At 38.0% G+C, this 27,817-nt stretch overlaps 1 protein-coding gene across 2 annotated transcripts in view; it reads right to left on the reverse strand.

Annotated features, from left to right (window-relative positions):
• Positions 1-27,817, reverse strand: part of Hpse2 (heparanase 2 (inactive)) — a 592,793-nt gene that overhangs the window by 187,550 nt on the left and 377,426 nt on the right. For both annotated transcript variants that reach the window (XM_060389839.1, XM_060389845.1), the window contains one exon: positions 20,331-20,502. In XM_060389839.1, coding sequence (XP_060245822.1) covers positions 20,331-20,502 — 172 coding nt within the window. The remainder of the gene's footprint in view (positions 1-20,330; positions 20,503-27,817) is intronic.

Below are 27,817 nucleotides of genomic sequence, written 5' to 3' on the forward strand. Positions count from 1 at the left end.
TTAGCTTCATTATAGTCTTTAAACTATTTTAATCCCCAATCATTTGCTATTTCCAACAATTTATTACCATTTGACTCCAGTAGTATACTGAAACAACAGAAAAGTTGTAGCTAGGTTTGAGGAAACACTATTTGTGAACATATATTCATTTGAAAGTTGTTATTATCTATATTTTTCTTAGTAAATTGATGAGACAAAGCATGTGAATATATTTATATACTTATTCTGAGGAGGGAAAAGAATCAATTTAATCAATATTATTGAACAAAGTATGCTTTTTCCTGGGTTTTTTTTTTTGTGTGTTTTTTTTTACCATATGGCGAAAGACAGTCTTGTTTTTTGAAAAGGATTAAAAATAATGACAGGTTCAAATACTTTGTTTTCAGAAGTCTTTAAATAACATTGCTTAAAATTTCATTGCTTAAAATTAACAACAAAAATAACACATAAGAGAAATGGAGTCTACAAAATCCCAAGAACAGATACTATAGTCAATGAGATTTAGATTTGCTCCCCATGCCCTTTCCTTGAAAATTAAGGTTTTCAACATCTACTCGGCATCTGTATCATGTCTACACTCTACTTTAAGTCTTTGTTGTCACTGCAGAAGACAATGCGTCCCAAAAGATCAATATTGTTTCATCACAGATATTTCTACTCCTTCCTTCTGCCTCTTTCTTGAAAACAGCTCCAAAGCACATAAATGAACAATTTTAACAGAGTTCACAATGTTCAGCAGTAGTGATGTTAAAGAGGGGACCATATGGATACAGAAGAGCACTGTTTAGCCTCTAGAACTAGCTGAAATTTTCCAATATAAGCTAAGGGTGACCCAGGACGTTAATACTAACAAGATGAGAAATTTCAGGTTTTTCCAAGTTGTATGTTTCCAATCCTGGTTGTAAGGATGGAAGTCTGCATTATGATCTTAGAGGAGAAATGCTTGCTCTCACATGACCTCCAGTCATCACGGGTGCCAGTGGAAAGGAAACAGGTTCCTCTATGAGAGAAGATTAGCCAGTACCAGGTAGACATTTTGGTATCTGGGTATTTTCCCTGTGGGAGCCAGCCTGCTACTACAGGGGAGAAAAATCCCTGTCAATGTGAGTCTTTTCTTCCTCCAGGAGACTGACTCTAGGAGACTTTATTTCCCTTTTCTTCTGCCTGTATATATGATGTATCTGAATGTGTGCCCCTTCCCGTGGTTCCTGTTCTGAAAGCCCTCTGTCCTCCAGCCCCTGCTCTTCCCACATCTGACCTCCACCCTATTTCTGGACTACAAAACATAACCTTAAAAACTGGGTTTTGGTTTTTTTTTTTCCCCCCAGGATAGAGGATAAATACTTCACAGAGAACTGGATATCTAAATGAGTGGACACTTCAGTAAGAATACAGAAACTTGACTTACCTTGTCTAAAACAAAAAACAAAAAACAAAAACAAAACAAAAAACAAACAAAAACACCACTGATTATGTAAGAATACAAATAAGAAGTAACAACCATGCTGTTCAAAGGCCCAGAAAAAACTTGAGAAGTATCCATTATTAAATCAAGATGACCTCCCTAGCAAATTTTGGGCATCTTCACTTGTCATGCCAATTAACTTTTTCATATGCTGATTATACTGGGTTTTGGATGCAACAAATAAACTATTGGTCTCTTTCCTCCTTTTCTTCCTCCTCCTCCTCTCCTGCTGCTACCACTATTACCTCTTCTTCCTTTTCTCTCCTCTGCAAGCGTGTGGCTTTCTCTTTCTCTTCAATCCTTCTTTCTTTTGTCCTTCATTTTCTTTCCCCTCTCCATTTCTATTTTATCTGTATACAATGATTCAATGACAGTAGAATAATAGCATAGCTGAATATTTGTTGAGGTCTCTATTTATACTCCTCTTTGACAGCTTATACACCCCTAAATGGTGGTTTATATAGCCTTTATAACACAGGGTTTGAAATGAGTGAGACTGTCCAACCAATGTATTTTTAGGATAAAAGTTACACTCATATCTATCATAATTATGATATTGAATAAATACGGGAAAACATAAGCTAATTAACATTTGCCAATTTATATGCACTTATTAAGCAGTTTATATATTTATTATTTCAATTTATTATTTGAGGATTTTTATACAAGTACATAGGGTGTTTTGATTAAACCCACCCCTACCCTCTCCTCACCAAGTCCTCCCATGCTCTACTCACCACTCTTCCCTTTTGATGTCATGATGTCTTTTTAAATCATTGAGTCCTCGCAGTACTGCCAGTATGTGCATGAGTTTAGGATCATCCCCAGTAGCACAGGCAGCCTATTGTGGTTTCACTCCCAAAGAAAACTGACTTCATCCCACACAAGCGAACCATCAGCTAGGGGTGACGGTGGCATTATCTCTTTCTTTTGGCAAATGAAGAAGCTGCTCAAGACCACCCACATAATTCATTACAGAGAAGGATTAAACCCGATTCTACTCTAAAGCCCTTATTACAACCATGCAGGGAGCAGATTCATAGTCCTTTGTTGTGCTGCTACTTTTCCTGAGCCCATGGCAGATGCTGGGAGTAGATCACAATACATTACCACCTGTTTGGGAATTGACTAAGAATCTTTTTCAAGACAGAATGCCAGGCATGTGTTACCTGCAACTGGTCCTCAAGATAAAGACAATTTGACTCTAGAGGGGGTGGGGGTTGAGAAGTGGGAGGCTGTAAGGCAATGTCTGAAACAAGAAAGCACATGTAAGAGAATAATAAAGCTGAAATAACAGGGGTTTTGAGGGAAAATATTGAAGTACATCTGGAAGGTTCTGGTTAGAACTGAAAGGGGCTGGCTAGAGAAATATTATGATAGGCATGGCTTGGCAATCTGCAATGCTGTGAGGAGGTTATGCAGACTTGGATTCAAGCACAGAGGGTTTTTAACTGACTTGATATGATTTGTCCTGGCTGCAGAAACTGGTGGGGAGGAAGAAATATGCATCAGGATATGATTATGAATTTCATAGAGGAAGGAAAGTTTCCAGGAGCTGAAGCTGTGGCAAGAAGCTGAATGAGTGAGAGTAAATACTGTGGGCCTCAACTGAAGAAGGTTATACTTTATGTTCTTGGCTGTTATGACATTCTTAGTTGAAGGTTGAAAATTCAGGAAAATGGTGCTACAGAGTAGAAATGCACTGGCCCCAGAAGTAAATCAGGTATTTGTTTTGAGTCCTGGTACTGTCTTCAGCTAGGTGAATTTGGGCAGGTTCACTTCCCTGGATCATTCCATATGACAAGAACAGCACCAACCCAACAAAGATGTGATGATTAACAGGAAACAGAAATGAAGAAACAAGGGCAGTGGATAGGATAGTGTAGTCACTCGATAAATATGAGTGCCCTTTCCTGGTTGTGGCTTGTTGTCTTATCATTACAGGTCTATTTCCTGATCAATAAAATACAACTAAAACCTGTTCTGCCTATACATGGTAATGACTCTCATAGTTTGAAGTACCAAGAATTCTTTGGAGAGTTTGTTTGAAAGGACAATATTTGGGTTCTATCTCCATACATTTTGGTTTGGCAAGTCCAAACTGGATCTTAAGAACCAGGCTGGAAAAGAGAAGTTATAGGTTAGAAACAAAAACTGAGTATTACAACAGAAACCAATGATATCTTGAAAATCACCAGAAAATACTAAAAATTTATACTCCAATAAACTGGAAACAGGAATGAAGAGCTATAAAAATCAATCATCTTCAAGCCTCAAATTCATAAACCCTCAAGTTCATAGATGTGCAAACATAGTGAACAGACATGTTCTCAAAAGGAGGACATATGATCAACAAGTAGATGAAATGTCAATGTTTTAAGCCATCAGGGAAATGCAAATCAAAAGAATGCTGAAATTTCTATTTCCACCCTGTCGGAATAGCAGTCCTTAAGAAAATAAGCAAACGTGCCAATACAGGAGAACTGCTATGAAATTAAGGCCAGCCTAAGCTATATAGTGAGTTTTGGTACAGTTTAAAATACAGTGTGAGAAACTGTCTCATAGAAAGGAGAGGGTGAGGGAAAGACAGGGTTAGCATTTATTGTGGCAACAATGGAAGGATAAAGAAAAGGAACACAAATGCAAATGGTAGGGATATAAGTTAGTGTAATCACTAAGGAAGCTATTATGAAAGCTTTAAAAAATTTAAAAACACAAAAATAAAATTATATGATAAGGAATCTAAGATGCCAACACAACCATGTTTTCTGTGGCTTTTTACAATAACCAAGTTATGGAATCAGCTTAAATATGAAAAAATTAGTGGTTAAGGAAATGTGGTGTACATACACAATGAAATTATTTTTATTCAGCCCTAAAGAGGATTAAAATGTATGTCTTCTACAGCAAAATGGATGGAAGTGGAAATCATCATAGTAGCTCAAATAAGTCAGGATCCAAAACATAAACTTTACGTGTTTTTTTGTTTGTTTGTTTTGTTTTCTCAGAAAAAGACCTGAACATAGAAGCGAGACTGTTTAGGGACAAGGAAGGGTACAAAGCGTGAGGATGCGACAAAGGAGGAAAAAAGGGGCCAATATAATCAAAGTACGTGATAAAAAGCATAAATACCATAATAAAATTCGTTATTCTCCATAGTGACTATAAACTAATGAAAACAGAATCAGGCTGCAGTTTCATAATCACTGAAGGTGCAACTGATGTCGGCAGCTGGTGGGTTTTACGGTTTGCATGTAAAACGTTTCCCCCAGACTCCTCCGTGAATGCTCAGTTCCTAGGTGGTGGTGCTAGTTTGGGAGTTGGCACCCAGCTGAAGAAAGTGAGTAGCTTGGGGTAGGCTTTAGAGTGGCCTGTTTCTTGTGCCATCTCTATTTCCTAACATACAGAAATGTGAACAAAACAAAACAAAACAAAACCAGCCTCATGCTACTGGCATCATATCTTTCTTGCCATGATGGACCAGGTTCAAACCCTAAGCCAAAATAATTTTTTCTTTCCTCATAGAAAGGAGAGGGTGAGGGAAAGACAGGTTAGCATTTATTGTGGCAACAATGGAAGGATAAAGAAAAGGAACACAAATGCAAATGGTAGGGATATAAGTTAGTGTAATCACTAAGGAAGCTATTATGAAAGCTTTAAAAAATTTAAAAACACAAAAATAAAATTATATGATAAGGAATCTAAGATGCCAACACAACCATGTTGGACTTCCTATCCAGGTCACTACAACAGAGAAAAGCAACTAATAGAATAGGCCAGACTTTTGACAAATTCCAGTCCTAGCAGCTTCTGTGAAAACGAAGGATTCTTGGAGAAGAAACTAAAATTGTAAGGACAAGGCTCAGGAGGAAAAGAAAGTATGGAAGAATTTGTCCCAAGATTACTTTTAAAGTGCTAACTTGAAGCATCCATCTAGGGCTCTGATCTCCGTCTCCAATGTTCTTTCTAACTCCTGCCCCTTGCTAACTTCTCTGACATGAGCAACAGAGAAATATATCTTTCATAATAGCCTGAGCTTGGGTAAGCAACTAGGCGCCTTCGTTAGCTAGGAAAGAATTGCTTTCTAAAAAAGTAAAAAATAGCAGAGGGAAGTTAGAGTTATGGGTCATTAACACAGTTGTCAACTAGGGAGCAGACAGTGCTGGGAGCAGTAGCCAGTGCTTCCCTGTTAATGAGTACCGAGCAAGCTGGATTTCTCTCTAGAGGCAAAAGAGGTAAATTCTTTTCTTACGGAGTAAGAAAGAAATGCATTATTCTCATCTGTTCTCTTGTAGTTTGGTGAAGTCACATAATGCTTCTGCAGTTGAAATAAAACAGAACAATTATTAGGAGTAACACCGTAATAATTACCCCAAACTGTCCCCAGCTGTGCATCTTCTGTTCCAGGAAAGAATGTGGCAGAAGCAAGATTCCCAGGCAGAGACAAGAGCAGTGATCGCCCTCATGATACTGACATGGCATTATAGAGCTTGTCTTTAGATTTTCCTTCCTCACTCAGTTACCTAATTGCTTTAGAACCTGCATTTAAGTCATATGTAATAAGCCCCTAGACTAAAAATTGCCCTTTTTATCTTTAAATGCATCTCTTCTCAACAACTGTGGTTGTCATTTCTTTGAGGGTCAACATATGCCAGGAACTGTGCTAAGCACTTTCAATTCATCACCTCATTTATTTTTGATGAAAGACCAAGGCATTGCTTATAGTTCGACTTTACAAACTGGAAAGATTAAATGGGTCCTTAGATTGATGAGTCAGTAAATAATCAGTTCTCACCTAATTTCAAAATGTACTCTACCCTTCTTCTGTATTGACATGCACAAGAGAAACCCCAATGTTTATGTTACAAAATGAAAAACCTAATTGGGAAAAGTCCGTGTGTGCGTGTGTGTGCGCTAAACTAAGTAGCTTCAAAATTTAAAATGTTAGAGCTGAAAGGTACCTCAGAAATAATGACTGCTACCTTTTGAGAAGACATGTCCATAACAGATGTGGCAATAAATAAATATCCAATGTTATATTTTTTTCTCTGCTTGTATATTTTGCTTATAACACATTTGAAGAGCTGATTGCTCTAAAAGGCACAGAAGTCCTTGTTCCCATGGCCTCGTTACAATCAGAAGACAAAAATGAAGTTTTAAGTAAGAAAATGGTTTGATATATTTGTTTTATGCCAAGAACCTGAGACTAGAGAGATCATGGGTCTAGGGAAAACCCAATACTACTACACTGCTAAAGGAACATAGCGAGAAAATGACTCCTAATGACATACCGCTATGCCCATGGATCAGTGTCTTGCTCAACCCACATCAGAAAAGCTTTCTCCTGAAGCAGATGGGAGCTGATACAGAGACCCACATCTGGGCAATGTACATAAAGTAAGAAATTTTGGAACACTCAGTACTAAATAGGATATGTTTATTAATGCCCTCCCCCAAGACTCAGGGATCTACGTGAAGGGGTGGCAGAGGTAGTGATGAAAAGAAAACAGTGTCTTCAGACACAACAGAACTGCCGCAGAGACCGCGGCAACACCCAAATGCCTTCACAGGCTCAAGCCACATGGGATCCCGGCACTGAGAGGGGAAATGGACGCAGGGGTCCCATCTCTAGCGAAGAATTTATTTGCAATTGAAACAAAGGGAAAAAAAATCAGTTTTCTTCAACAGAGTGTCACTACATATATCACCCATACTTCAGGGCACACCTGGAGTAGTTGACTAACACAAAATGAACTTTGTGGGGTTTTTTACAGACTGTTCATTTTGTTTTGGCATTTTTTTTTGGGGGGGGGAACTTCTTTGTTTTTTTTCCCTTGTGTTTTCTGATTTATTTTGTGGGAGCTTTTGCTTTTGGGAGAGGGAGAGTGTAAAGGAGAGAGGGAGGAAAGGAGGGAGGCAGAGGTAAAGGCAGAGAAAGAGAGAAACAGAGAGACAGAGATGGAGAGAATGATGTCAGATGAGGAGGGTCGTGGAAGGGAAAACATAATAAAAATATATTGCATGAAAAAGAATTTTTAAGTAAAACAAGTTCCTAGGGTTTCAAACAGTCACAATAGAAGTATATTTCAAGTAACTCAGAGTGAATTCCATCATCTAGACATACACAGTTATCCATCAGTATCAGATACTCAATAGACATAATCATACATAATCAAAGATAGAAATTCAAGATACAAAAAGTCAATTTTCCTATTTCTGATTTGTTGATTATTTAGCAAAGACTAAATAGTTCTGTTCTGATATCTCATTGTTCCAATTTGAGCATTTTCCACAGTTCTCTGAAACCTTGGGGGCAGAAAGTTAGGCCTGGCTGTACGCTCTTCCATGGGTTCAGATTAGGTGATTCTGCTGGAAACGCTATGGTTGCTGGTAACTTACATTCTTCATTCACAAACTCACCCAAAAAATGTGAGACTAAGTAGTGGGCATTTTGCAAAAATAAATACAATAGAGATTCCCCACACCCTCACAGTTCATAATCTACAACCAGCAGGTAAAGAAATAGTAAATGTAGTTATACATTATAAAAATGGACTCATAGGTTATGTAAGAAAGGCCTCTGAGGGGTGAGTGAGCCAGCTATGTGGCAGATGGAGAGCGCTCTGGAGGCTGGGTTGAGGAGAAAGGGAGCTTGGCGGGTGATAAATACATGGCCTTAGGCAGTGGAGTCTTGTGGATCAAAGTAAAATACGAAGCTCTGCAGCTATCCTACAAACCACAGAAGAATTAGTGACTGACACCAAATGAATTATATCTTTTTTTTTTTTTTTCAATGCAGTTTATTCAGGAACCTTGAATAATCATCTGACCCTGGGGAAAGCCAGCCCACAGCTTAAATAGCCTCTGGGTAGCCAACCCAGGCGTGCCACGTGGGCAATGCAGATAGGTCCACATACATGGAAGCAAGCCAGATCCTCAGCCTTAGCCAAATGTGGAATTGTTCGTGACAGAGAGCACTCACCATTGGGAAGGTGGAAGACGGAAACCAGCTCCATCTTTAAGGCACAGCATTTCGCAGCTCTCTACAGTTCCCCCTTTTTGTTTTAGACGCATCAGGCAAGAGTAGAGGTCTGATCTCTGATATTAGAAATAAATTGGGACTTTGTACCGATGTTCATTTAGGTATCATCCACCCAAAGAGCATCAGACCCGACCGATACCTTTTTCTCAGAGGCGGGACCTGGGGCATCAACCCGCATGCAATCAGACATGCTCTTCTCTGGGTCCAAAGCGGCTGACCCTGAGTGCAGTGCTTAGCCTCGCATCCTGAGCGTAACATTTTAGAATTATATCTTTTAAAGAATATTTTTTAGAAACTGAGTAGTGAATAGATTGGAGGGAAAAGATGAATAATAATGCTCCTGAAGTAGGCTTAAATTCTCTGAATTTTGACAATTATTACTTTTTAAATTTTCACTGTGTTTGTTCTACTACAATGCATCATCCAAACCAGTACCCATATCTTCTAGTGTGTAGAACTATGAGGAAGGAAGGTTCTCTTCTTTATAAATTACCCAAATTTAGGCTTCCTGTTAGAGCAGAACAAAATGAAAGCATTGTCTAACCCTTATTCGTGTTGATGCAATATTCTGAAAATATCTCTTACATTGGACTAGTCTGGAAATTTTGCTGAACCTCAGAGTCAGACTTAATAATAATAATAGAATTAAGAGTTCTATCCTACTGTGTAATCAAACTGTTTGTTTAACCTGTCTTTAAGAGAACAATGTGACAATCAACTTTACTTTCCTTCGCTTTCCCATGCAATTAACTTTTATAGCCTAAGGTAGCTGTAATCTTTAGTTACTCTGACTCAGAATAATACATGTGTATGACTTGCTGAAAGCAGCAAATACAGAAGTTGAAAGCAATTTCTTCAAATCTACCATCAAGGTTGAAAACAATCACTTATGGCCAGAGTGATCACTTATGGGATCAGTTGGAGGCAGTGACTTAATCCCTTTGTAAAACTCTGTTAAAGATTTCTGTCAAGTGCCCCATTCCTTCATAGAAAGTGATGCTTTCTATCCTACTCGGTAAACACAGAGCAAAAGCCTTTGGTAGAGACGTACAGCACACACATACACCACAGAGACATCACTCACACATAGACACAACAGACATACATATAGAGGCATACATACACACAGACTCAGGGACAAGCAGATTCACCAGACAACCAACCTTCAGGTAGGCACAGACTCAGACTCATGCAAGACAGTCAGAGGACAGAAGGGAGCATGAAGCAGAGGGTTCAAATCTGGACTCCCTGTTTAAATGACTTCAAGGGGGAAATGTTTTTGTTTCTTTTCTTAACGTGACATTGATGCATTATTAGTAGCTTGGAGTTAGTCACTAATGCATATAATCCATATACTTTTTATTAAGCTTAATTTCAGAAAGAACATGTTTGATTTAAAATGTTTTTATTTAATCTGATTATTTATTCATATTTCATAGAAATATGTTTTTAATTTATATATTATATATTAATTTATATATATTTATATATTCTTACCATCTAGCTTGCTGTACAGATCTTGTTATATACATAGGATACTAAATTATAGATACTTTAAGAATTGATCTGGAGTTATAATTTCTCTTAGGTTAATTGCTTATATTTGTTTATTTTAGTTTTTCTCCTCTGGTATTGATGTCTTATGTCTATGATCTTTGAGTATTGATTAAATTTAAAATGATATTAGAACGTTTTTAGATCACAGGTAGAGATTTAACTATTAAACAAACATATACAATAAATACTTCTTTTGACTGGGACTTCTACAGCGTGTTCATGATCTATTGATCAACATGAGATAAAGCAATTATAGTGAAGCAAGAAAAATGTATTGCCTGGTAGGAAAGTAATGAATATTATAAACTGTCATCACATAGATAATATATAGAAGCTTACAGAAGAAAAATAGATGAAACTAATACGACCCGAAATAATGCCACTTGTTTAGTTCAAACAAACAAACAAACAAACAATGTCTAGAACTATCCAGGTCCTGATCAACATGAAACATTAAAGCAAACATTTTTTAAGCAACTTCCTGATGACACAGATGCAAGAATCCATCTCTACTCTAATTCATTTCATATCCTAACTAGGAAGTAGTCCTATATATTCCTATTTTCAAAAGCTTAAGAGCTAGCATGGGTTTATGATATTAAAGATTTTATTATTTACATAACTTATAATGCTTCAAAATTTTAATACATGCACACTATTTTTCACACCATAGAAACTTAAAGAGTTATTTGTAATCTAGACATACTATTTTTTTCAACAAGCATTAATATGACACCGAACTATATTTCTAGGTTCTATAAAGCAGCAAAATCTATAGATTATAGTTCATGGCCTATTATGGGAGGCAAATGTGTAAACAAACACATTATCATTAATTTGTTAAATGCTAGCGCAGAAAAATAAAATGTCATGCAAGGTCAGAGGAGATCACCAAAATCTGACCTGAACATTTTGGGGAAGATCTGGGGTTAAGGAGAAAAAGAACATAGTCTTCCAAACAACTTACACAAACAAAAAGACACACAGGTAAACAGAGCATGGCATTTTCCAAAATTTATAATAATTTGGCATGTTTGATGGCAGTTTGCATAATGGAGCCAGCTGTTTACTAGATTGGAAGTTACAAAGGTAGAGACACTTAAAGGCCAAGAGTCAGTAGACCTGCAAAACTCAAGACTTCAAGCAAAATTGAAATGACTAGATGTCACACTTAAAAATGACCCAGAAATCTACATGGTGAAATTATTAGATTCTTAGAACAGCTACAGATTACTAAAAATAAAAAATGACAAGGTCTAAAATAAAAATAAACGAAGATGGATATTAATGATACAAAGAAGTTCAAAATGAAAATGTTCAGTAGCAACCTGAGTTCAAGGAAAAGACTGAGTCTACATCAATCTCCATCTCAAAACTCAGGTGAGCATGACATGTGCACTATGTCTGGGTCTTCTGTTTGATTCCATCGATCAACAAGTCTTCCTTCATGAAAATGTTGTTTTTATTACTATAACCTTGTAGAACAACTTTAAACATAGGTGGTGGTGGCACAAACAGTTCTTTTATTATCAAGTTTTGCTTTAGTTATCTTGGGTTTTGTGTTTTCATATGTTAGTATTATTGAATAGTTTGCAACATTTAATAATTTTATTTGTAGCATTATTCAACTTCTGTGAGAAGTTGTGTTGGAATTTTTGATTCTATCTCATTGAGTCTGTAGACTGTTTTTGGTGATTTCACAATACGTATCCTACCAATCTATAAGCACGAGAGATCTTTGCAGCCTCTGGTGTCTTCTTCAGTTTTGTTATTCAATGTTTTCAAACTTTTATTACACAAGCTTTTCATTTGCTTGGTTAAAGTACTGTAAAAGGTACTATATCCCTGATTTCTTTCTCAGTATGTTTGCCATTTGTATATAGAAAGGCTATTGATTTTTGTGTGCTGATTTTGTATTCTACTACTTTGCTGAAAGTCTTTTTCAGCTGTTGGAGTTTCCTGGTAGTCTGCAGAGTATTTTACATATACATCATGTCATCTGAAAATAAAGATGTTTTTCTTTCACCATTTCCTCTCTGTATTCCCTTGATCTCTTACAGTTGTCTTATTGCTCTAGCTAAGGCTTCAAGCACTACATTAAATAGGTATGGAGAGAGCAGACATCCTTGTCTTCTTTCTGATTTTAGTAAAAATACTTTGAGTTTCCCTCCATTTAGAATGATTTTGGCTGCATGATTTCTGTAAATCGCCTTCATTATGTTGAGTTATTTCCCTTGCATTCCTAATCTCACCTGGACTTTTATCATGTAGTGAGGTTGTATTTTGTCAAAGACCTAATAAGATGATCTAATAAGATAATCAGGTATTTTTTTTCTTTCAGTTCTGTTTATATGGTGGGTTATATTTATTTATGGATGTATGTTGAACCACCTCCAAATCTCTAGGATGAAGAAAACTTGGACATGGTGGATAGTCTTCTTTAGATGTTATTGAATTTGGTTTGCAAGTATTTCATCAAGAATTTTTGCATCTATGTTCATAAAGGATATTGGTCTATAATTTTTTTGTTGTTGTTGTTGTTGGGCCTTTGTGTGGATTTGGTATCAGGTAATACCGGCTTTGTAAAAAGAATTAGGGAATGTTTCTTTAGTTTCTATTTGTGGAATAACTTGAGGAATAATGGCATTATTTCTTCTTTAAGGTCTGGTAGAATTATAGACTGAATTCATCTGGCACTGAGCTTATTTTGGTTGAAAGACTTTAACTTCTGCTTCTATTTCACTTGGGATTATAAGTCTGTTTGAATTTTTTATTTACTCTTGATTTAACATTGACAGGTCATGCATATCAAAAAATTTAACCATTTGTTTTGTGTTTTCCGTATTTTTAAAGTATGTCCTTTGATTCTCTGAATTTTCTTGGTGTCTACTATAATTTCTTTTCATCTTGAATTTTATTTATTTATTTATTTTATTATTTTTTTATTTTTATATTAATTACAGTTTATTTACTTTGTATTCCAGCTGTAGCCCCCTCCCTCATTCCCTCCAAATTCTACCCTCCCTCCCTCATCTCCTCCCTGGCCCTCTCTAAGTTCACTGATACGGGAGGTCCTCCTCCCCTTCCATCTGTCCCTAGCTTATCAGGTCTTATCAGGACTGGCTGCAATGTCCTCCTCTGTAGCCTAGGAAGGCTGCTTCTCCCACAGAGGGTGGGGATGTCAAAGAGCCAGCCACTGAGTTGATGTCAGAGACAGTACCTGTTCCCCTTATTAGGGTACTCATTTGGATACTGAGCTGCCATAGGCTATGTCTGAGCAGGGCTTCTAGGTTATATCCATGCATGGTCCTTGGTTGGAGTATCAGTCTCAGGAAAGACCCCTGTGCCCAGATATATTTGATCCTTGTGGCACTCCCATCCTCTTCAGGTCTTACTAACTCCCCCTTCTTTCATATGATTCCCTGTACTCTACCCAAGGTTTGGTTATGAGTCTCAGCATCAGCTTTGATACACTGCTAGGTGGAGTCTTTCAGAGGCCCTCTATGGTAGGCTCCTATCCTATTTCTTGTTTTCTCCTACTTCCAACGTCCATCCCATTTGTCTTTCTAAGTAAGTATTGATCATCTTACCTGGGGACCTCCTTCTTAGTTAGCTTTTTTAGGTGTACAGATTTTAGCATTTTTATCCTATCTCATAGGTCTAGTACCCACTTTTAAGTGAGCATATACCGCGTGTGCCTTTCTACTTCTGGGATACCTTACTCAGGATCTTTTCTAGATCCCACCATTTGCCTGCAAATTTCATGATTTCCTTGTTTTTAATTGCTGAGTAGTATTCCATTGTGTAAATGTACCACAATTTCTGTATCCTTTCCTCTATTGAGGGACATCTGGGTTGTTTCCAGGTTCTGGCTATTATGAATAAAGCTACTACTATGGTTGAACAAATGTCCTTGTTGTGTGCTTGAGCATATTTTGGATATATGCCTAGGACTGATATAGCTGGATCTTGAGGAAGCACTATTCCTAATTGTCTGAGAAAGCACCAGATTGATTTCCAAAGTAGTTGTACAAGTTCACATTTCCACCAGCAATGAACGAGGGTTCCCCTTTCTCCACAACCTCTCCAGCATGTGCTGTCACTTGAGTTTTTGATCTTAGCCATTCTAATGGGTGTAAGGTGAAACCTCAGGGTTGTTTCACCTCCCTGATGACTAAGGACGTTCAGCATTTCTTTAGGTATTTCTCTGCCATTCTATATTTCTCTACAGAGAATTCTCTGTTTAGCACCATGCCCCATTTTTTTTAAATTGGATTACTTGATTTGTTGCTGTTTCACTTCTTTAGTTCTTTATATAGTCTAGATATTAGTCCTCTATCAGATATAGGGTTGGTAAAGATCCTTTCCCAATCTGTAGGGAGTCGTTTTGTTCTGACAACAGTGTCTTTTGCTTTACAGAAGCTTTTTAGTTTGATGAGATCCCATTTTTTGATTGTTGATCTTACAGCCTGTGCTGTTGGTGTTCTGTTCAGGAAGTTGTCTTCTGTGCCAATGAGTTCTAGGCTCTTCCCCACTTTTTCTTCTAACTGATTTAGAGTATCTGGTTTTATGTTGAGGTCTTTGATCCACTTGGACTTGAGTTTTGTGCACGGTGATAAATATGGATCTATTTTCATTTTTCTGCATGTAGATATCCAGTTGGACCAGTACCATTTGTTGAAGGTGCTGTCTTTTTTCATCTTGAATTTTATTAATTTGGGCCTTCCCTCTGTGTCTTTTGGTTAATTTGGTTAAAGGTTTGTCAATTTTGTTGATTTTTCTCAAAGAACCAACTCTTAATTTTATTTATTTATTTCTATGCTGTTTGTTTGCTTATTTGTTTCTATCTCATTGATTTCAGTCCTGAGATTGATTATTTCTTTCCACTTATATTTTTTGGGTATTAGTTATTTTGTAAAAAATAATAATAATCATAATAAAATAAAATAAAGCCTGGAATTCAGACAAAATGGTTATTGTATCATTAAATAAAATACCAAATTTGGGATAAGGGAACTGAAGACAAAGTTGGGGATATTGCCTACTAGGTAAAGGACTTTCTGTGCAAGCATGAAGATCTGAGTTTGGATTGTAACAGGACATAAAATCTGGGCACTGTGACACACACCTGAAACTCCAGTGCTGGGTATAAGGAGCAGAGACAGGCATATTCTAGGGTTTCCCTGGCCAGCCAGTTCAGCAGAAATGGCAATGGCCGTTTTCACTGAGAGACTGTCTCAAAATAACAAAACAAACCCCCAAACAAGCAAGCAAACAAACAAAACCAACGGAAGAGAGCACAAAAAGGTAGAGACCAGATGTTGACCTCTGACCTACATGTGCTCATTCACAGGAGAAACAAGAAACCAAACAACAAAGAGTTGGAGAATATTCAGCTGTTCTTGAAGTTAACAAATTCAAAGCATGCAATATGATCATTTAATTTAAATAGTCAATAATACTGCCGGTGCTCACTGTTGTTTCATATTCAGAGATGATACATAATATAGCTTTCACCTAGTGAGATCATTCTGAAAGGAAATTTGACAGCAAACAGAAAACCATAAAAATTAATATACATTTTGACCCAGAAACTCAGCATTTTGGATATTGCCCAAGGACATGATTCAAAAGAAAAATTAAAAAATCTATTTGTATAAAGATATTTATAGCTGTACTACATTACAAGCAAAAAGTGGAAACCATTCAAATGCCCAAAAGAGGGAGAATGCTTAGGTAGACTTTGGTACACTAATGCAGTGAAATATTTTACTTTTACTAAGAACTATAATTATATAAAATATGCAGAAATAAGGGCCATATGAAGCAACGAATAAAAAAATACAGTGATCAAAACAATCAATCTACGTAATACTGTGCCTCTGTAGCCAAGAGGATTGGGAAAAGCTACAAACTGGTAACTTACAGTGCTTACATTTCTGTTCTGTTAAGTTTCAGGGATATTTTTTTCTACTTTTATATCACTAAATATTTCATATACATATATTAAGAAAAGTAAATCCTCATTTTGGCACATAAAAGAAAATACAAATGTCATCAATATTTTTTTCTTGCCCTAAAAGACTTTTCTGTCTTTTTGTTGTTGTTGTTGGTGTTGGTGTTAAGATTTCATGTTTAGATAGGGAGGAAGTAGAACCTACCCTTTGCCAGTACAAAATGCTGCCACGTGCTTTGTCAGTCAGATTTTCTGTTCCTGGGACAAACATCTGAGAGAAACATTAAAGGAGGAAGGGTTTATGTGGGTTCATAGTTTCAGTCCATGGTTGGTTGACTCCATTGCTTATGGCCGGATGTAAAACAGAATACCTTAGTGGCTGGGAAGCAGAGAAACAGGAAAGGGCCAGGGCAAGCTGTATCTCGTAAGAACACACCCCTCCTGTCCCAAGACCTATTTCCTCTAGCTCGACCTCGCTTCTTAATGACTCCAGTACTTCCTAAGACAGAGCTACCATCTGGGAACTAAGCCTTTAACACATGAGCATGTGGAGTAACATTTCATATTCAACAACAGCACACTTTTCTCTTCACCACTGTGTTCAGTTGCTCAACTTACTCCCAACATGCTAACTTACATGCACTCACGTTTCTATCAGGCATTCAAACCCAATGTCTTAACTACACTTAGTGTAGTGGTAGGAGATTCTCTTCATAAATATGGCTTTTTAAACTTTTCAACTCAGAAAAACATTTGTCTCTTACCTCTTACTACTATGGGAGAATTGTCCTCTTTAGAAGGTAAGTCATTCTGGCTTCCATCTCTTCTAACTTTAAAGGATGTCTTATTTTGGCTATATCCCCCTTATCTTCTCTCTGGGTATACCTTAACCTACAAACCTATTTTACTCTATTCTGCAAAAGGAATCTTCCTTGATGTCCATGTCCCTTCGTTCACCTTTGGTTTTCTTCACAGGAATGTTCCCAGTACTCTTATCCACACCATTGCCTGTAAACCACCCTGTAAACCACTGCAATCCACCATCAGCTCTCACTCTCCCCAAATGTCTCTCAAGGACATAAACAATCTATATGCTGCTAAGTCTAGAAGACACTTTTCTGTCAGCTTATTAATTGACCACCTCTTTCTCTATTTAAAGTCTATTTTTTTCATGTGCCTCACTCTTTCTGCTCTTGCCAGTTTTCTTACTTCTTTAGATATGCAAGTTCCTCAGGCTGGCACCTAAACCCTCTTTCTTTTCTTTGTATGCTAAGTTACATCATCTAGTACTATGGCTTTAAATTTCATTTTTGTGCTAAAAACTTTCCAAATGAATAAATAACTCAAGCAGAGAACCTGATCTCATTGCACCGATTCAACGATACTTTCAACATCTATATTTAGTTTCCTAGCATGAAAGCCAAAGTCACAGTTTCTTTCCCAGAACTACTTAGAAGGATTCTTGTCTTCTCATTTCAGCAAATGGCACCATCCACTTAACCACTATTTACATCATACCATTATCTGCCTTCCCACTGAGCTACCATATCTGGCAGACTGCTTGACTGCCACCACTCTTACTTCTGACCCCTGTTATTTACCCTCTAAATCACTGCAGCAATCTTCTCATGGGTTTTTCTGCTTTCGCTCTAATCTATTTTCCAGAGTATACACATCCTTTCAAATAATAAATAATTTCCTTCTCCATCTTAAACATCCTCTAATTGCATCATGAATGCAATTAGAAAGCACTGCAAGTCCTTCATTACGCCTGGAGGGCCTGATAGAACACACCTCTTCCTTACTACTCTAATCTTCCAGGTAGCCTAGGCAGTTTTTATCCTCTGGATCTTTGTACATGTTTTTCATTCTACATCTATATAAGCAAAAATAACCACTGAGACTGTTAACTTCTTACATCGTGCATTCAACTATTAATTCTTTACATTACAGTTTTAAGGGAATGTTTCCATGACTTCCCGTATTCAATTAACCCACAGCGCTCATACTCATTAATGTAACCATGTATTGTTTCTTCATACTGTCCTGGTGTTACGCTTCTGATTAATGTATGTCTCTCCTAACTTAGTGAATACCCCATAAGGACAAGGAATGTATATGTTTTGTTTATTATTATTCTCAGTTCCTAGCATATTACTTAGAGTATAGCTGTTATGCGAGAAATATCATTAGAATGAATAAATGATTGATCCACCCCCATACTATTATAAAGACACTGTAGGTCATATGGGAACACATTAATCAAATCATTAAAGAAAAAGAATGCTTTAAAATAATAACCATATGTACTTGAAGGATAGAGTGCTTAGATTTTCTTGATTATCTGCGAAATATGAATAAGAACACTATTTTAATTATTATATCTAAGTATAAGAAGAAAAAAATGAAAGCAACCTCTTCACCTCTGCCCTACCCTTCTCTACACAGATGCAAAGAGTTCAGTGAGAGTGTGAAGAGGGAAGCCCCATGCTGATGAGCATGGACTAAGGCTATAAAATTTTGAACAAAAAAGGAAGTAAATTGCTCCTGAGCAAGAAATGGAAAAAGGGAAAGAAGAGTAGATAGAGTTTCAATCCCCTGCTGGGTGGAGTCTTTTGGAGAACGTCTGTGGTAGGCTCCCAACCTGTTCCCTCTTTTCTACTGCTTCTGGTGTCTATCCTGCTTTCCCTTCTGAATGAGAATTAAGCATCCTCCCTAGGGTCCTCCTTGTTTAGCTTCTTTAGGTCTGTAGATTTTACTATGTTTATCCTATATAATATGGCTAACATCCACTTATAAGTGATTATATACCATGCATGTCTTTCTGCTTCTGGGTTACCTCACTCAGGATGATCTTTTCTACAAAGCCAAAAATATCTGGGCCAAGGGGGTACTGGTAAGACTGATGCACCAACCAAAGACCATGCATAGAGAAGACCTATACCCCTGCTCAGATATAGCCCACAGATAGCTCAGTCTCTATGTGGGTTCCCTAGTAAAGGGAGAGGAGACAGTCTCTGACATGAACTCGGTTGCCTGCTCCTTGATCACTTCTCCCTGGTGGGGCAACTTAGCCAGTGGACAGAAGAGGATCCAGGCAGTCCTGATGGGACCATAGGCTATGTCAGACAGTAGGGGAGGAGGACTTCCTCTATCAGTGGAGTAGGGGAGAGAGATAGGAGAGAAAAATGGAGGGAGGAACCAGGAAGAGATGAGGGAGGGAATACAACCAGAATACAAAGTGAATAAATTGTAAATAATAATAATGAATAAAATAAAGTAAAAAAGAAAAGTAGTTTAAGTAAAAATTCAGTGACATATATAGAGAAAAATGCCTAATATGAAACTTTGCTTTGCTGATATTGTTATAATATAAATCCCGTGCCTTCCCCAGACATTCAGTAAGGTCTGCAGGACCCATAAGCTCAAATTGAAACTAAGCAATCAGAGAAGAAACGAGTCCAGTGAGCTACTGAGACACACAGCCGTTCAGGAGAGACCACTTTTGTTCCTTTTCATCTCTGTCTATGCTTGCACGGCATCTATCTAACTGCTTGGTCTTGGTCTACACACTGCATTGGAAACTATCATATTCAAATTGAACTGTAGAGACAACTATCTAAATGCCACAAATAACACATGAATCTCCCAATTCATTGTTCTTATTTTTGCTCTAGTTAAAGTTTGTCTTTGGACCTTGATTCAGCATATATCTATATTAAGCCTCTCCGGCTGTACTCTGGCTCCCTTTTATTCTAATTCTCCGTATTTACTGGCAACAAATTCATGGTCATTCTTCTAACCTTGTGCAACTAGACCGAATCTGCATGCATATCTGTTATTCGATTTGGGGCTGGCCCAATGCCAGAACTGAGTTAGAGAACATTTAACATACTTTGCACCAATGCACAAAAGATGTTTGTCAGAGCAGTCAAAATTAAGCAGGTGATAATAATTCTTCAGAGTGTCTGCTACTGAAGCATTAGTTCACTTTTACTTTATTTTGTAAATATTTGTATTTCCAACCTTTTAAAAATAGGAAATGATTCAATGAAATCCTATGTTAAAAGATAATTTTGCAAATAATGCATTTTTTTCAAGCCACCTAGAGTCTAAGATATGCCTCCCCCTACTCTCGACTCTAGAAGCCCTCAAGATGAGTTCTATTGTTTGTTGAGTTGAGGAGTAAACCACTATGAGAAAACCTCTGCTTTCTTATTAAACCTGTAAACAACCAAAATAAACACAAATACTTCATTCCAGTGTATTTAATGAACAATGCTGTAAGAGAGCTAAATAATCTGACCTACCCATCTAGGAGAGCAATGACGTTCTTTCTGGGTCGTCCAATATTGGGGCCATACAGGCTGGCCCTGGAGTAAATCCGGATGGGTTGCAGCAGGCTCTTCAGCTGGATGTAATCCTTTCCCAACTGGCTACCATTTACCGCCCGGCCATGCATGCTCCGATAGTTATTTGGCTCTAGATTAAAAACAGACATATAAATTAGAATGGAGACGAGCAAGGTTGTGCCAGCTCTTTCTTACTTAGCATGAATAAAATAACAAAAGAGGATATAAGTTATCTTAAGGAACATAGAAACAGTAATGTTAGTAAGGCCAGCTTGCTGTTCCATTCATTTCCAAACTTATCTTCATAAAATATCATTTGATTCACAATAGGGACAGTACTTATTTTCAAATAATATTATGGAATGATGGTATACTTTGTAGAATACTGTCTCCCCAAACTTGTGTACTAGATCTTCAGAATGATCTTATTTGGAATTAGAGTCATGGAGGATGTAATGTTTATATGTAGTCAGCATTAGAGTGAGCCCTACATCTAATAACTGCTGTGTTTGTAACAAAGGAAAGGGGCCTTCAGATACACAGACACAGGGGAAAATGCTATGTGATGACAAGCACAAAGCCGGGAGAGATGCTGCTCTGCTAAGGAATTCTGACAGCCTCCAGAAGCTAGGGGAGAGGATGGAGTAGATTCTCCTTCAGAACTTCCAGAAGAAACCAACCATGCTGATGTTTTGATTATGTTGGCTTCACAAACAGTAAGGGAAATTTTTTCTTTTGTTTTAAGTCACAGTAATTTGTTATTGTAAAGCCTATAAAACTAATAGATGTGGAAAGAATGGTTACATTCTTAAATATGATTATTGCACAGAACATTAGGAAAAACACGCTTGGATGTTCACTGGTAACAAAGTAGCTGAGTGAAATAATTTTGAGCAAAACCACATTCCCTCGCTTTAGCACTGGAAAGATATGAAAAGTCCTAAGGCAGCGGGTCCTTAGAGTTAGAGGTAGCTGACGAGAGAGGCCCCAATGCCACTATCTCAGATAGTTTCAAGCTGTGATTCTGGAAGGACAGGATATAGATTATCAGGCTCATATAAAATTTTAAAAGAAATTTGGGGAAGTAAGACAGCCACACAGTGAAAACTGTTAACCTTTCTTACATCCTTTAATCATAACAGCTGCTATATTTAGAAGGAACTATGGAGAGCTTTGGCTATTTATATACTCCCACAGGGATACGAGCCCTAGACACAAGAAGGCATGTTACTACCCAAGTATTTACTGTGTTCCCCTTTTATCAGCGTATCAACTTGGCCTTGCCTTACTGGCTCAAGTTAAGCAAGAACAAATTTTGATCAATTATTGGCTCATCATTAAGTTATATCAATGCAAAGATAACACGCAGGTAGTTGACCTTAACATTTCATTTACGCGGACGCTTTGTTGCATGTAAGTCTGTGTGCCATGTGCGCACAGTGTCCTCAGAGGCCAGAGGAGGGTGTCAGACACCCCTGGAACTGGAGCTACAGTGGTTCTGGGCCACTATGTGGGCACCAGAGTTAAACTTGGACGCTCTGGAAGAACAGACAGTACCCTTTAATTAATACTGAGTCATCTCTCCAGCCCCAAGGGATCGAGTGTTTTAATTGGAGATGTCAGCAGCTACCTGATGCAAGAGTGGTAGACTAGAGCATTGCTACTGGTAACTAAAAAGCCAAATAAAAGATAATAAGCTCAACCTCCAGGATGGACAACTAATAATTCTGCATTCCTCTAACATATTACCTAAAATGCATTACTTTCAATATCAAGATTATGAGCATGAAAAGGAAAAATGTACAAGAGAGGAGAAAAGAGCAATCAATATTAACTGTTTCTTTGAAGACTTTAACATTAGATTATTTGTCACATAAGAACTTCAAAATTATAAATATGTTCAAAGAGCTGAAGAGAATAAAAGAATTAATAGAAAATATGAAAATGGAAGAAATAAGACTATAAAGCAACTATAAAAAATCAAATGGAAACTCTTGAACTAAACTGAACTAAATGAAAAAATGAGATTAATAATTGAGCTTTTTTAAATTAAATTTTTACTTTTTATGTTAATTACAGCATATTAAATACAGTTTATTCATTTTGTATCCCAGCTGTAGCCCCCTCCCTCATTCCCTCCCAATCCTCCCCTCCCTCCCTCATCTCCTCCCCTGCTCCTCTCCAAGTCCACTGATAGGGGAGGTCCTCACCCCCTTCCATCTGACCCTAGCTTATCAGGCCTCATCAGGACTAGCTGCATTGTCCTCTCCTCGTCTTTGGCCTGGCAAGGGTGATCCTCCATTGGGGGTTGTGGTGGTGGTGGTGGTAGTCAAAGAGCCTGCCACTGAGTTCATGTCAGAGACAGTCCCTGTTCCCCTAGGGAACTAGGGAATCCACTTGGACATTGAGCTGCCATGGGCTACATCTGAGCAGGGGTTCTAGGTTATCTCCATGAATGGTCCTTGGTTGGAGTATCAGTCTCAGAAAAGACTCCTGTGCCCAGATATTTTGGTTCTGTTGCTCTCCTTGTGGGGCTCCTGTCCTCTCCAGGTCTTACTCCCCCTTACTTCCCCTTCTTTTATATTATTCCCTGCACTTCGAGCTTTTATCAGCAACAATAGAGGTAAAAAAAATAGAGGGATAATATATTAAAAATTCTATGAAACTCTACTGGAGCGAAGTTTCTCTATTAATATTGCTTCAAACAAATGGTGAGGAGTTAACTCAACACAAATTTTATGTGACCTCATGTATATCTGTATAATCAAACAGTTACTGATATTAATGAAGAAATTAATTTAGGGGCTCTGTGATTAAGAGCATTGGCTGTCTGCTCTGGGAGAGGATCTAAATTTGGTCACCAATACCCACATGGCAGCTGACATCTATCTGATAGATACCAGCTGACATGGTATCTCATGCCCTCTCTGGCCTCCATGTACATATATGCCACTAAATACTCATACACATAGAATAAAAATAATAAATACATCTTTTTAAAAAAGCATATAATTTTTGAAAGTTTTACCAGTTGTTAAAGATGAAAGTAAATTACATACTAAAGAGATATATGGACGTGCTTATTTTACATAAAGAATTAAACCTTAGGTGCTGGAAGTTCAGAGGTTACTAGCACTGGTTACTCTTTAAGAGGACCAGGGTTCAATCCCACCATCACATGGTTGTCAACCCCTGTGTGTCACTCCAGCCCCAGGTGGACCTGACTCCCTCTTCTGGCCTCCAAAGGTACTGCATGCACATGGTGCTACAGCTGGTATAGCACCCATTCATATAAACAAACAAATACAAAATGTTAAATCTTGGATATTTGATCTTGAAGAGCATAAGCACCTTCAATGTTTTTAGAGTTGATTGACACTTTAATTATATAATCATCAATATTTAGAATACTTCTTTGTATAAATAAAAGTACAAAATGTTAGAAATGTTTGTGGCTATTTCAGAAAATTACTGAAAATTCTTCCTGGTCCCAAGCAAAATTAACTTAGCAATTTTTAAAAAAAGATTTCATAATTTATTATGTATTCAGTGTTCTGTACTGCATGCTAGAAAAGGGCACCAGATATCACTTATAGATGGTTGTAGGCTACCATGTGGTTGCTGGGAATCAAACTCAGGACCTCTGGAAGAACAGTGTTCTTAACTGCTGAGTCATCTCTCCAGCCCTGAACTTAATACTTTTTAAAACTGAAACTCAAGTCAGCAACTCAAATATCATGTTTTGAAACCAAACTTCTAACACAATCCAATCTGGAGATTATAGTCATTTGATATTTACATCTTGAGGAGTGACATCACAAAAAGATTAGAAGTTTCTGTCTTCCATAATTACTATATCAATGTTTTTCTGTAAGCGCAGAAATCTTTGTATTTCAGAGGAAATTTATGGGATACACTATTTTCATCTGAGTGGAGGTATGACAGGCAGGCTAAGCATTCAGGTTGCTTAGCACAAAGGCAAGGACAGTACAAAGCATGTGCAGTCTGTGTTCAGAACCAAGTCATGTGATTCTACAACAAGTGATGCTACCAGAAACACCCGGGATCAGCACACTTGATCTTCGTGATGGTTGGTTTTAATTGTCAACTTGACACTCTCTAGAATCACCTAGGGTGTTCTGAGGGCTGGGTTGTCAGGGACTGTCTCGATAATGTTAATTGGTGTAAGAAGATCCAACCCACTGTTGCTGGCACTGCTTCTGGGGTTTGTGGCCTGGTCACAGGGTGAGCAGAGTGGTAGAGATGCATGCACTCATTCTCTCCTTGTTATGTGGTGGGACATCTTTTGGGTACATGCCCAGGAGTGGTATGGCTAGGTCTTGAGATAGAGCTATTTCCAATTTTCTGAGAAAATGCCAGATTGATTTCCAAAGTAGTTGTAAAACTTTGCACTCTCACAAGCAATCGAGGGGTGTTCCCCTTGCTCCACATCCTTGCCAGTGTGTGTTACCACTTGAGTATTTGATCTTAGCCATCCTAATATATGTAAGTTGGAATCTCAGAGTCGTTTTGATTTGCATTTCCCTGATGACTAAGGATATTGAACATTTCTTTTTTTAATTAATTAATTCAATTTACATCTTGGTCATAGGTACCCCTCTCCTCTTCTCCCAGTATCATGCTCCCTCCTGCAACCCATCTCCCCTGTTTCTCATAATAGGGAAACCACCCTACCTAGACACCCCAGCTCATCTATTCACTTAAGGACTGAGTTTGTCTTTCTCCCTTGTGGCCTGGTAGGAAAGTCCCATCGGGGGAAGTGATCAGAAAGAAGGCAACAAAGTATGTATCAGAGATATCTTCCACTGCCCCAACTAGTGGGCCCACATGAAGCCTAAGATACCCACTGGGCTTATCTTCTTGGTGTCTGTGTATTGTATATGACTCTCCTGTACTATATGACTAAAATCCACTTATAAGTGAGTATATACCATGTGTGTCTTTCTGGGTCTATGTTACCTCACTCAGGATGATCTTTTCTAGTTTCATCTATTTGTCTGCAAATTTCATGATTTCCTTGTTTCTAATAGCCAAATAGAATTCCATTGTGTAATAGAATTGTGTAAATGTGCCGCAGTTTCTTCATTCCACTCTTCAGTTAAGGGACATCTAGGTTGTTTCCAGTTTCTGGCTATTACAAATAAAGCTGCTATGAACATGGTTGAGAAAATGTCCTTGTATGGTATATCTTTCAGGTATATGCTCAGGAGTGGTATAGCTGGGTCTTGAGGTATGGCTTATCCCAGTTTTCTAAGAAAGTGCCAGATAGATTTCTGAAGTGGTTGTACAAATTTGCACTCTCAGCACCAATGGAGGAGGGTTCCCCTTTCTCGACATCCTCTCCAGCATGTGTTGTCACTTGAGTTTTTTTATCTTAGCCATTCTGATGGGTGTAAGATAGAATCTCCGAGTTGTTTTGCTTTTCATTTCCCTGATGACTAAGGATGTTCAGCATTTCTTTAAGTGCTTCTTAGCCATTCGATATGCCTTTTTTGAGAATTCTCTGTTTAGCTCTGTATCTTATTTAAAAAAAAACTTATTTATTTATTTCAGTTTATTCACATTGTATCCCATCTGCAACCCCTTCCCTCTTCTCCTCCCAGTCCTACCCACCCACCCTCTTCTCCTCCTATGCCCTTTCCCTAGCCCCAGATAGGGTAGGACCTCTTCCCCTTTTATCTGAACCTAGCCTAGCAGGTCTCATCAAGGCTGGCTTCATCATCTTCCTCTGTGGCCTGCCAGAGGGAAGTGATCAAAGAGCCAGCCACTGAGTTCATGTCATAGACAGTTCCTGTCCTCTTACAAGGGAAACTACTTGGAAACTGAGCAGCCTATGGGCTTTCTCTGAACAGGGGGTCTAGGTCCTCTTCATGCATGGTCCTTGGTAGGAGTATCAGTCTCTTCAGGCTCCCCTGAGCCTAGGTTTTTTGGCTCTCTTGTTCTCCTTGTGGAGTTCCTGTCCCCTCCAGGTCTTTCTAGCTCCCTCTTCCATAAGGTTTTTGGCAGTCTGCCCAGAATTTGCTATGAGTCTCAATATCTCCTTTGATACCCACCAGGTATCTCCTTGTGGAGTTCCTGTCCCCAAATCCTGTCCCAAGATTATTCAGTTTGTTGATGTTTAACTTCTTAGGTTCTTTATATATTCTGGATATTAGCCCTTTGTTGGATGTAGGGTTGGTGAAGATCTTTTCCCAGTCTGTAGACTGCCATTTTGTTCTATTGATAGTGTCTTTGCTTTACAGAAGCTTTTTAGTTTCAAGAAGTCCCATTTATTAATTGTAGATCTTAGAGCCTGAGCTGTTGGTGTTCTGTTCAGGAAGCTGTCTCCTGTGCCAATGAGTTCAAGGCTCTTAACCACTTTCTCCTCTAGCAGATTTAGTGTATCTGTCTTTATGTTGAGGTCTTTCATCCACTTGGACCTGAGTTTTGTGCAGGGTGATAAATACGGATCTATTTGCATTTTCTACATGTAGACATCCAGTTAGACCAGCACCATTTGTTGAAGATGCTGTCTTTTTTCCATTGTATGGTTTTGGCTCCTTTGTCAAAAAGCAGGTGTGCATAGGTGTGTGGGTTTATTTCTGGGTCTTCAATTCGTTTCCATTGATCAATTAGCCTATTTCTATGCCAGTACCATGCAGTTTTTATTATTATTGCTCTGTAGTATAGCTTGAGGTCAGGTATGGAGATACCTCCAGAAGTTCTATTATTGTATAGGATTGTTTTAGTTTTTTTTTTTTTTTTTTTTTTTTTTTTTTTGCTTTTCAATATAAAGTTTCGAATCGTTCTTTCAAGGTCTGTGAATAACTGTGTTGGTATTTTGGTGGGGAATGCATTGACTCTGTAGGTTGCTTTGGTAAGATGGCTAGGACTTCAAGTACTATATTGAAGACATATGGTGAGACTGTGCAGCCTTGTCTTATCCCTGATTTCAGTGGGATTGACTGAAGTCTCTCTCCCTTTAACTTGATATTGGCTATAGGCTTGCTGTATATTGCCTTTATTGTGTTCAGGTATGTCCCTCAACAGAAGAATGGATAAAGAAATTGTGGTACATTTACACAATGGAATACTACTCAGCTATTAAAAACAAAAAAATTTGCAGGCAAATGATGAAACTAGAAAACATCCTGACTGAGGTAACCCAGACCCAGAAAGACATACATGGTATGTACTAACTTTTAATAAGATTTCATATATAGTACAGGATAAACATATTACAATTCACAGGCCCAAAGAAGTAACAAGGAGGACAAAAGGGTGGATGCTTAAATATCACTCAGAAGGGGAAATAGAATAGACAATGGAGGTGGTTGAGGAGAGGGAACTAGGTAGGAGAGGGAGCACAGACAGAAATGAGGGTGGAGACCAGACCTGGGGTGAGCGGGGCTGAGAGGACAGAGGGCCTACAGAGAGAAGAGAAA

Source organism: Meriones unguiculatus, chromosome 1, assembly GCF_030254825.1.
Source record: "Meriones unguiculatus strain TT.TT164.6M chromosome 1, Bangor_MerUng_6.1, whole genome shotgun sequence".
Lineage (NCBI taxonomy): Eukaryota > Metazoa > Chordata > Mammalia > Rodentia > Muridae > Meriones > Meriones unguiculatus.